General features: G+C 38.9%; 1 protein-coding gene across 1 annotated transcript in view; it reads right to left on the reverse strand.

Annotated features, from left to right (window-relative positions):
• Nucleotides 1-12,388, reverse strand: part of LOC117319975 (cadherin-23-like) — a 151,503-nt gene that overhangs the window by 41,619 nt on the left and 97,496 nt on the right. The window contains exons 18-20 of the mRNA XM_033874943.1: nucleotides 9,781-10,029; nucleotides 9,525-9,597; nucleotides 5,747-6,189 (exon numbers count right to left, since the gene is read on the reverse strand). Coding sequence (XP_033730834.1) covers nucleotides 5,747-6,189; nucleotides 9,525-9,597; nucleotides 9,781-10,029 — 765 coding nt within the window. The remainder of the gene's footprint in view (nucleotides 1-5,746; nucleotides 6,190-9,524; nucleotides 9,598-9,780; nucleotides 10,030-12,388) is intronic.

The following is a 12,388-nucleotide window of genomic DNA, read 5'->3' on the forward strand; positions in this document are numbered from 1 at the left end:
AGACTGGTTGTTACCTTTACCTGACTGATGTAGACTGGTTGTTACCTTTACCTGACTGATGTAGACTGGTTGTTACCTTTACCACACTGATGTAGACTGGTTGTTACCTTTACCTGACTGATGTAGACTGGTTGTTACCTTTACCACACTGATGTAGAGTGGTTGTTACCTTTACCACGTTGATGTAGACTGGTTGTTACCTTTACCTGACTGATGTAGACTGGTTGTTACCTTTACCTGACTGATGTAGACTGGTTGTTACCTTTACCTGACTGATGTAGACTGGTTGTTACCTTTACCACACTGATGTAGACTGGTTGTTACCTTTACCACACTGATGTAGACTGGTTGTTACCTTTACCACATTGATGTAGACTGGTTGTTACCTTTACCTGACTGATGTAGACTGGTTGTTACCTTTACCACACTGATGTAGGCTGGTTGTTACCTTTACCTGACTGATGTAGACTGGTTGTTACCTTTACCACACTGATGTAGACTGATTATTACCTTTACCACACTGATGTAGACTGATTATTACCTTTACCACACTGATGTAGACTTGTTGTTACCTTTACCACACTGATGTAGACTGGTTGTTACCTTTACCACACTGATGTAGACTGGTTGTTACCTTTACCACACTGATGTAGACTGGTTGTTACCTTTACCACATTGATGTGGACTGGTTGTTACCTTTACCACACTGATGTAGACTGATTATTACCTTTACCACACTGATGTAGACTGGTTGTTACCTTTACCTGTCTGATGTAGACTGGTTGTTACCTTTACCACAATGATGTAGACTGGTTGTTACCTTTACCACAATGATGTAGACTGGTTGTTACCTTTACCACACTGATGTAGACTGGTTGTCACCTTTACCACACTGATGTAGACTGGTTGTTACCTTTACCACACTGATGTAGACTGGTTGTTACCTTTACCACATTGATGTAGACTGGCTGTTACCTTTACCACACTGATGTAGACTGGTTGTTACCTTTACCACACTGATGTAGACTGGTTGTTACCTTTACCACACTGATGTAGACTGGTTGTTACCTTAACAACACTGATGTAGACTGGTTGTTACCTTTACCTGACTGATGTAGACTGGTTGTTACCTTTACCACACTAATGTAGACTGATTGTTACCTTTACCACACTGATGTAGACTGGTTGTTACCTTTACCTGACTGATGTAGACTGGTTGTTACCTTTACCACACTGATGTAGACTGGTTGTTACCTTTACCACATTGATGTAGACTGATTGTTACCTTTACCTGACTGATGTAGACTGGTTGTTACCTTTACCACATTGATGTAGACTGGTTGTTACCTTTACCTGACTGATGTAGACTGGTTGTTACCTTTACCACACTGATGTAGACTGATTGTTACCTTTACCTGACTGATGTAGACTGGTTATTACCTTTACCTGACTGATGTAGACTGGTTGTTACCTTTACCACATTGATGTAGACTGGTTGTTACCTTTACCACGTTGATGTAGACTGTTGTTACCTTTACCTGACTGATGTAGACTGGTTGTTACCTTTACCACACTGATGTAGACTGGTTGTTACCTTTACCACATTGATGTAGACTGGCTGTTACCTTTACCACACTGATGTAGGCTGGTTGCTACCTTTACCACACTGATGTAGACTGGTTGTTACCTTTACCACACTGATGTAGACTGGCTGTTACCTTTACCTGACTGATATAGACTGGTTATTACCTTTACCTGACTGATGTAGACTGGTTGTTACCTTTACCTGACTGATGTAGACTGGTTGTTACCTTTACCACATTGATGTAGACTGGTTGTTACCTTTACCTGACTGATGTAGACTGGTTGTTACATTTACCACACTGATGTAGACTGGTTGTTACCTTTACCTGACTGATGTAGACTGGCTGTTACCTTTACCTGACTGATGTAGACTGGTTGTTACCTTTACCTGACTGATGTAGACTGATTGTTACCTTTACCTGACTGATGTAGGCTGGTTGTTACCTTTACCTGACTGATGTAGACTGGTTGTTACCTTTACCACATTGATGTAGACTGGTTGTTACCTTTACCACACTGATGTAGACTGGTTGTTACCTTTACCATACTGATGTAGACTGGTTGTTACCTTTACCTGACTGATGTAGACTGGTTGTTACCTTTACCTGACTGATGTAGACTGGTTGTTACCTTTACCACACTGATGTAGACTGGTTGTTACCTTTACCACGTTGATGTAGACTGGTTGTTACCTTTACCTGACTGATGTAGACTGGTTGTTACCTTTACCACACTGATGTAGACTGGTTGTTACCTTTACCACGTTGATGTAGACTGGTTGTTACCTTTACCACACTGATGTAGACTGGTTGTTACCTTTACCACGTTGATGTAGACTGGTTGTTACCTTTACCACACTGATGTAGACTGGTTGTTACCTTTACCACACTGATGTAGACTGGTTGTTACCTTTACCACACTGATGTAGACTGGTTGTTACCTTTACCTGACTGTTGTAGACTGGTTGTTACCTTTACCACACTGATGTAGACTGGTTGTTACCTTTACCACGTTGATGTAGAATGGTTGTTACCTTTACCTGACTGATGTAGACTGGTTGTTACCTTTACATGACTGATGTAGACTGGTTGTAACCTTTACCACACTGATGTAGACTGGTTGTTACCTTTACCTGACTGATGTAGACTGGTTGTAACCTTTACCACACTGATGTAGACTGGTTGTTACCTTTACCACACTGATGTAGACTGGTTGTTACCTTTACCTGACTGATGTAGACTGGTTGTTACCTTTACCACACTGATGTAGACTGGTTGTTACCTTTACCTGACTGATGTAGACTGGTTGTTACCTTTACCACACTGATGTAGACTGGTTGTTACCTTTACCACACTGATGTAGACTGGTTGTTACCTTTACCTGACTGATGTAGACTGGTTGTTACCTTTACCACACTGATGTAGACTGGTTGTTACCTTTACCACACTGATGTAGACTGGTTGTTACCTTTACCTGACTGATGTAGACTGGTTGTTACCTTTACCTGACTGATGTAGACTGGTTGTTACCTTTACCACACTGATGTAGACTGGTTGTTACCTTTACCTGACTGATGTAGACTGGTTGTTACCTTTACCTGACTGATGTAGACTGGTTGTTACCTTTACCACACTGATGTAGACTGGTTGTTACCTTTACCTGACTGATGTAGACTGGTTGTTACCTTTACCACACTGATGTAGACTGGTTGTTACCTTTACCTGAATGATGTAGACTGGTTGTTACCTTTACCACACTGATGTAGACTGGTTGTTACCTTTACCACACTGATGTAGACTGGTTGTTACCTTTACCACATTGATGTAGACTGGTTGTTACCTTTACCACACTGATGTAGACTGGTTGTTACCTTTACCACACTGATGTAGATTGGTTGTTACCTTTATCACACTGATGTAGACTGGTTGTTACCTTTACCGCGTTGATGTAGACTGGTTGTTACCTTTACCTGACTGATGTAGACTGGTTGTTACCTTTACCACACTGATGTAGACTGGCTGTTACCTTTACCACATTGATGTAGACTGGTTGTTACCTTTACCACATTGATGTAGACTGGTTGTTACCTTTACCACACTAATGTAGACTGGTTGTTACCTTTACCTGACTGATGTAGACTGGTTGTTACCTTCACCTGACTGATGTAGACTGGTTGTAACCTTTACCACACTAATGTAGATTGGTTGTTACCTTTACCACAATGATGTAGACTGGTTGTTACCTTTACCACACTGATGTAGACTGGTTGTTACCTTTACCACACTGATGTAGACTGGTTGTTACCTTTACCTGACTGATGTAGACTGGTTGTTACCTTTACCTGACTGATGTAGACTGGTTGTTACCTTTACCACACTGATGTAGACTGGTTGTTACCTTTACCACACTGATGTAGACTGGTTGTTACCTTTACCACACTGATGTAGACTGGTTGTTACCTTTAAACACTGATGTAGACTGGTTGTTACCTTTACCTGACTGATGTAGACTGGTTGTTACCTTTACCACAGTGATGTAGACTGGTTGTACCTTTACCTGACTGATGTAGACTGGTTGTTACCTTTACCACGTGAATGTAGACTGGTTGTTACCTTTACCTGACGGATGTAGACTGGTTGTTACCTTTACCTGACTGATGTAGACTGGTTGTTACCTTTACCACACTGATGTAGACTGGTTGTTACCTTTACCAGACTGATGTAGACTGGTTGTTACCTTTACCACACTGATGTAGACTGATTGTTACCTTTACCTGACTGATGTAGACTGGTTGTTACCTTTACCACACTGATGTAGACTGATTGTTACCTTTACCTGACTGATGTAGACTGGTTGTTACCTTTACCACACTGATGTAGACTGGTTGTTACCTTTACCAGACTGATGTAGACTGGTTGTTACCTTTACCACACTGATGTCGACTGGTTGTTACCTTTACCACATTGATTTAGACTGGTTGTTACCTTTACCACACTGATGTAGACTGGTTGTTACCTTTACCACGTTGATGTAGACTGGTTGTTACCTTTACCACGTTGATGTAGACTGGTTGTTACCTTTACCACACTGATGTAGACTGGTTGTTACATTTACCACACTGATGTAGACTGGTTGTTACCTTTACCACACTGATGTAGACTGGTTGTTACCTTTACCACATTGATGTAGACTGGTTGTTACCTTTACAACACTCATGTAGACTGGCTGTTACCTTTACCACATTGATGTAGACTGGTTGTTACCTTTACCTGACTGATGTAGACTGGCTGTTACCTTTACCACATTGATGTAGACTGGTTGTTACCTTTACCACACTGATGTAGACTGGTTGTTACCTTTACCACATTGATGTAGACTGGTTGTTACCTTTACCACACTGATGTAGACTGGTTGTTACCTTTACCACATTGATGTAGACTGGTTGTTACCTTTACAACACTCATGTAGACTGGTTGTTACCTTTACCACACTGATGTAGACTGGTTGTTACCTTTACCACACTGATGTAGACTGGTTGTTACCTTTACCACACTGATGTAGACTGGTTGTTACCTTTACCTGACTGATGTAGACTGGTTGTTACCTTTACCTGACTGATGTAGACTGGTTGTTACCTTTACAACACTCATGTAGACTGGTTGTTACCTTTACCTGACTGATGTAGACTGGTTGTTACCTTTACAACACTCATGTAGACTGGTTGTTACCTTTTCCACATTGATGTAGACTGGTTGTTACCTTTACAACACTCATGTAGACTGGCTGTTACCTTTACCACATTGATGTAGACTGGTTGTTACCTTTACAATATTGATGTAGACTGGTTGTTACCTTTACCTGACTGATGTAGACTGGTTGTTACCTTTACCTGACTGATGTAGACTCGTTGTTACCTTTACCACACTGATGTAGACTGGTTGTTACCTTTACCACACTGATGTAGACTGGTTGTTACCTTTACCTGACTGATGTAGACTGGTTGTTACCTTTACCACACTGATGTAGACTGGTTGTTACCTTTACCTGACTGATGTAGACTGGTTATTACCTTTACCACATTGATGTAGACTGGCTATTACTTGTATTTAAATAATGTAGACTGGTTGTAACCTTCAATAGCCTTATGTTGCCACAGACTTACCTGTACCAGAGTGCTGTTGACATGGACACCTGAACTATCCGTCGCTGAATAATGTGATATTATGTATTCTAGATTACTGTCCTCATCAATATCTGAAGCATTGCATGTTTTTATGATGGTTCCGACGGTAATGTTTTCTTTCACGTTCGCCTGATAGTTTATCTGACCGAATACGGGAATCTCGTCGTTGACATCCGTAATTGAGACAAATAGAGTTGTCGTTCCTGTACGTGGAGGAGTTCCGATGTCAGCAGCTATCACGGTCAGATTGTACAAGTCTTGTGTTTCTCTATCGAATTTTACATTCAGATCAACCGTAATGATGCCATTGATTGCATTCATTCGGAACTTATCGGATCCTCCATTTTCAATATAGTATCGTATTATGTTGTTGGGGCTGGTGGCATCATCATCTGTTGCTGACACATTGACGACGGTTTTACCTTTAAACAGATACAAATATACGGTAGACAAAATTAACACTCTTTCTGAACAAAACCAGCATTGTTCGAAAATCAACACACGATACAATCGACAACTTACACAAGACAAAAGGTTGTTGGGTTTGTTTGTGGGAAATCATTGCTTAATTACGTGAAACATTCACGTGATATGATGAAGGGCCTTACATATCACTTTCCATGCTAATCTAACGCTGAACGGTTCATCTCCGAACCATCATATACCGTATATATCATCATATTTCATGTGATATTTCAGGCTAATTTTTGAAGGGTGTACTGTTAAGCTCCCTATCATTATAAAGCTATGGTAGAGTACTTATATATTATTGGTCAGATGTCCTGGTGAAGGTTGTCCATGGTATCAAACTGCATGCAATGTGTAATTGTATGATTCTGATAATTCATGAAAATCAGTATGTATTGTTAGTAATATCAGTATGTATTGTTAATAATATCAGTATGTATATCCAAAGTTTATTTAATCAAACTGATTAATCGCAATACATTTCACAACAAGATGTCTATATCATACGACATTGTTTTGATGTCAGTTTAATTCTGGATTCTACAATTGTGGTCGCCTACATGGCTGTATAGTCTTAGAAGGACAAAACAACTGTATGATGGTTTCCAAGTCAGGTTTAACCATTCTTGATATGCAATACATTGTACATGAGTATAATTATTTCTATGCAATTGTGGTAAACGCAATACTTTTCAAGTTACATGTGTACCCAAGGGAACATTCCGCATGTAAATCTATATAATCTCCTACGATCCAGCCGGGGACAAATTGGCTGTTGATTTGACCTGTCCACAGTTCCTAAATAGAGGTTCTCAAACAAGTGACGGTTGCTTGTCATGTTAATCTATCTCAAGGTACATTGTACTTAATCTTCGATGATAAACAACCGTCATTCATACTTAAAAATGTACCGAGTTTAAATGATCCCAATGTAGCAACTTAATTCTTTCAGCCGAATCACTACGCGACAAAATATAATTCGTAATAAATGAAATTTGATTATTATTTCAGATGAATGATTAATGTAAATGGAAATATATTTGTAAAAAAAGTAATTTTACAATGAGAAATAAAAGTATGACATTTATTGTGTTGGTGATTTTATCATTAGAACACTTGTTAGCCACTCTGAGCAAACAGTCAAAGATGATACCAAGATGTCGAATGTCACAGCTGAATGTTAGACTAATCACTAGTATTATCAGTAGTCGTGAGGCTGTAGGGGCCAGCAGGTCATTGCACATTGTGTGATAAGAACCAGCGCGCAAGGTAACTATTGCGCTGTACCATTGTCACGAGCACTTGCAATAGGAGTGCTTGATTTGGCAGTGACGTTGCGCAAAGTATCCACTGAGACGTATCAGAGCCGGAAGCGCTTGTATTACGGTCACGCCTGGCTTGATAAGTCGGTGGGCAAGGTAACCTCTGTGACACACCAGCGCCGGAAGCACTTAAAGTAGGGTGTTTGAATGAGCAGCGCAGCGTTAAACTCGGAACTGGACCAAAACCAATAAAGCTAATACATAGTATTTCAGTTTTTCTTAAACGGAACTCGGAACTGGTTCCGAGTTCCGTTTATCTTAAACAGAACTCGGAGCTGGGACCAAAACCAATAAAGCTAATACATAGTATTTCGGTTTTTCTTAAACGTAACTCGGAACTGGACCAAAACCAATAAAGCTAATACATAATATTTCAGTTTTTCTTAAACGGAACTCGGAACTGGTTCTGAGTTCCGTTTATCTTAAACGGAACTCGGAACTCGGAACTCGGAACCAACTTCAGGCTCCCACACTTGGGACGGAGCTGACAGTACCGACCAGGTGACGCTACAATACGAGCAGAGTATAAATAAATAATAAAAAGTCAATGAAGAAGATATATTTATCATTATCAATTCTCAATCCAAAAAAAACTGAACGCTTTTTATCTCGTGACTTGGTCCTTCCAACAAACTATTAAATTATCTATTTTCATGTATCGGAACTATACACGTGTTGAACTGTTAACTATGTACCGGAACTATGAACGTGTTGAACTGTTAACCATGTATCGAAACTATGAACGTGTTGAACTGTTAACCATGTATCGAGACCATAAACGTGTTGATCCTGTTAACCATGTATCGAGACCATAAACGTGTTGACCCTGTTAACTATGTATCGGGACTATACACGTGTTGACCCTGTTAACTATGTATCGGGACTATACACGTGTTGACCCTGTTAACTATGTATCGGATCTATACACGTGTTGACCCTGTTAACTATGTATCGGAACTATACACGTGTTGACCCTGTTAACTATGTATCGGGACTATACACGTGTTGACCCTGTTAACTATGTATCGGATCTATACACGTGTTGACCCTGTTAACTATGTATCGGATCTATAAACGTGGATGTCCTGTTATCTTTGTATCGGAACATTTGACAAATGAACCCGATAATTATGTATCGGAAAATTTGATAAGTTGACCCTATTAACTATTCATCGGAAAATATGAAGTATTGACCCTTACCATCGGGATTATCAAAAATGTACTGTTGTATTTCTGTCTTCGTACCAGGAATAATCTCGGTAAAGAGGCCCACTGTAGTTACATGGAATAACCATCCTTATTGACTGATCTTAACTAACCTATGTTTACGTTACTTCCTTTGTCGCCTAGGTTTCAACAAGTTAGTCCCTAAGCATCGCCTACGAGCCCTAGAAGTACGAGATAGCGATATAGGGACCACAGAACCAAATCAAAAAATAGATTGTGGATTTTCCCCGTTTGGGCAGGGCAGAAGATTTAATAGGAAGGTGTATTTAGGTGAGAGAAGTTTCCAATTTTTATGTGTGTGCTAAGCAATACATGTACATCTGTAGATGTAAAATATATTGAAAAAATGTTATTTTTTTTAGCCTGTTTTTGTCAGGGGGAGTTAATTAAGTGTGTATTTTGTTGTAAATTTACGTGCATTTTAGGTGCTGAATTCAATAGAAGAAGGTGGCCCCCATATAAAAGAAAATCAAATAGGTAGACTTTTTATTCATTCTATTTACAGGTTTTCCGAGATGACATTCATCAAATGTATGCCTAGCGGACGAGTGTTGAAAGCAGGACAGTGGTAAACGTTAACATTACCGTCTATGGAAAATCATTTGGTTCCGTGGTCCCTATAAATAGTTAAATTCATTATAAGTCTTCTTTTGTAAATTGGTGTGTGTGTGGGGGGTTGGAATTTACATCGTGTGATGCTAATATCTACGCCATCTGTATATTCCTTAGGCTTTCCTTACCTTGTAATGAGTTTTCAGGTATACTTGCAGCATAGGTATTCTGTACAAACTTCGGGGTATTATCATTTTCATCCTTAAATTGAAAAGACACAAAATATTAATTTGGAGTCGTCATCAATCATGATTTTTTTTTCTCTACAATGTGACAGTATCTTAAATATTAATTATGTTGTAGATAATCCAACATATTCAATTATACCATGAGCAATTATCAGACATTAGTAACACCAATAAAATGTGTTAAAGTTCAACTCACATGGACGTTGATTGTAACAGTTATGTTACTGTATAGAGATGGTGTCCCCCGGTCCTCTGCGATGACGATCAGTTGTATCTGTCCATCTTCTGACGGAGATGTGAGGTTTTCATAGTCGAGAGGATATTCAGCGATAAGCTCGCCAGTGGTGTCGTTGATAGTGAAATTACTCTGAAGATTTGTGTCTGGTATGTGTAGTTTGTACCACACATCACTATTATTCGTACCGCTCTCATCGCCGTCAGTTGCCTGTTTAAACAAAAACAAATACTATTACGTTTGGAAAATGATGAGAATAGAATTACATTTTCGTCCTGACAAGTGTTTGTCTAAAAGGAAAGGGATTTGACATGAACAACAAGACAACCGTTATTGCGGTCTATTTTAATGACTGTATAATATAATTGCCATTTCACGGCCTATTCTATCTTTGCCTGGAATGAAACCTCAACTATATATCAAGTATTCCGGCGGTTTCTGTGCAGACCGAAGCCTTCATCGCCTCGACACAAGTAAATGTACCTGAGCTTTAAATATGTAAAGATCTTTGCAAAGTTTTCCTTCGTATCAGTTATATCATCATGGTGAGGGTTGACGGACTTAGAGGGCACAGGACTTTTGTCTCCTTGTATGGGTTGGCGCAGCTACGCACTCGGAAGGAGCATGAATCATCAATATGATGAAAGATACTAGCATTTGTTCGATCCGATCTCGGAGAGAGAGATCGATAGCCAATTTAGATAAAATCAATTTTCACTGCTAAAAACAGCGAGCCTGTGACGGTATCGCATATATTATAACTTCGAAAGTAAGACTCAGATATTGTTGTAATCAGTAATATTCTATCATGGTTTTGGAAGCAAACAATTTTGGTTGCTGTGAAACAAGTCTTTATTTCCATCGGTCTTGAAAGGACGGTAGTAGGAGGGTGAGCCCTCGTAACTGGCGACGGCAAATGGGGAGCAAATTCATTAAACTATTATTGTAGAAATCATACCGTGTCTTTGTAATAACTGTATGTTTAAAATGTTCTGAATATAAAGGAAACACAGGTGTTTTAAATAAATTCATGTAAAAAACTTTTCGTCTATCTTCGCCGGAAATCTTTTGATATTGACCCGAAATTGACGTTATGTATTTAAAAGGTCTAAAGGTTGACCCCCTCTCCCCGACCCCACTGATACAGGTGTGACGCCCTTTATTACCTTGGCAGTTCAGGTATAGAATCAGGAAATCTTTCAATACACTGGCCAATCAGTGCCAACACAGGCATGTCAATTTTCTTGCCAGGTGTGAGAAAATCATCATCAAATAATGCAGAAATAACTTCCATACCCAGTGGGATGGAGTTATTAATATAGAAATCTAGTTGAAATATGTTGAATGTCTTTTTGTCAGTAAATCTATATAACACCAGCTATAATAGCATGGAAAAGCAAACATTTCATACAGTAATGAAATATAATAAGTCAATCACATCAAGTTTATAATCTTACTTATTATCAAGGTAAAGTAATAATGTAAACTGGAAATGGCGTCACATTTGTATTATAAATGTTAAAGAACAAATAAAAATGGAAATCCTCACATTATACTGTGCCACGCACTCACTATTACAGATTATCTTCCATATCGTTTACGTTAGATGCACATATGTTGAGAGAATAGTTTACTTCCAGTAAAGAGAGTGACATTTCGTTATATATCGGTAGACAGTATGCATTCGAGTTTTGAGGCCAAATAGTGGTGGCTTGTTCTTGTGGTATGATATTTATTCCGAGTCTGACTTTGACTGAATAAAAGCATGCTGTTGTAATTGCTGTATATGTTACTCTATCATTGAATTGATTTGCTGTAACATAGAGCCTAACAGAAATTCTTTTTGAAAGTAAATGCGATTTAAGATTCAGGTAAAGGAATAAGGGAATAATGCATTGCTTACCTTGATCAGTATATTTGGTGTGAATTTCGTTGTGTTTTCGTTTAATTGACATCTCCACTGTATCATATAGAAATTTGGGTGTGTTGTCGTTAACGTCGGAGAGAGTAACTGTTAATGAGACCACCGCCCTCTTGTCTCCTCCGTCAGTAGCTATCACCGTCAGATAATACGTGTCGCGAGTCTCTCTGTCAAGGTCATTAGGATTTCCGGTCGTGGAAATCGTACCGTGTTCGTGATTGATATCAAATCTGTAAATAAATCATATCTATAGATTAGATATTATTATGATATCATATGCGTCTTAAGAGACACAAATTATTTATTGTGTTAGGCATGCATTCCAAATATCACACCATACTTGTACGTGGTTTTTTGAGTCTTAATTTAAGAGCAAATCTTAGTTTGTTCTTTAGCAGTAAACTCATTAAAATTAATCTATAATGTTCTGCAGACAAAATTCTCAAGTCACAGCAACCTGCATTAAGCAGTTCTCCTGAAATAGCAGATTGTCTCCCTTGATGTGCTGGCACATCTGACCTTGACTGTTCCAAGAGTAACAATGACCTCACATGGACTATGATTTAAAACTCATAAACGAATTCAATGCAGTTTTATCAAGTTTTAAATAATTATATGATAAATACCTGAAAATTGAGTGATCTGTCA

This window comes from Pecten maximus, chromosome 1 (assembly GCF_902652985.1).
Source record: "Pecten maximus chromosome 1, xPecMax1.1, whole genome shotgun sequence".
Lineage (NCBI taxonomy): Eukaryota > Metazoa > Mollusca > Bivalvia > Pectinida > Pectinidae > Pecten > Pecten maximus.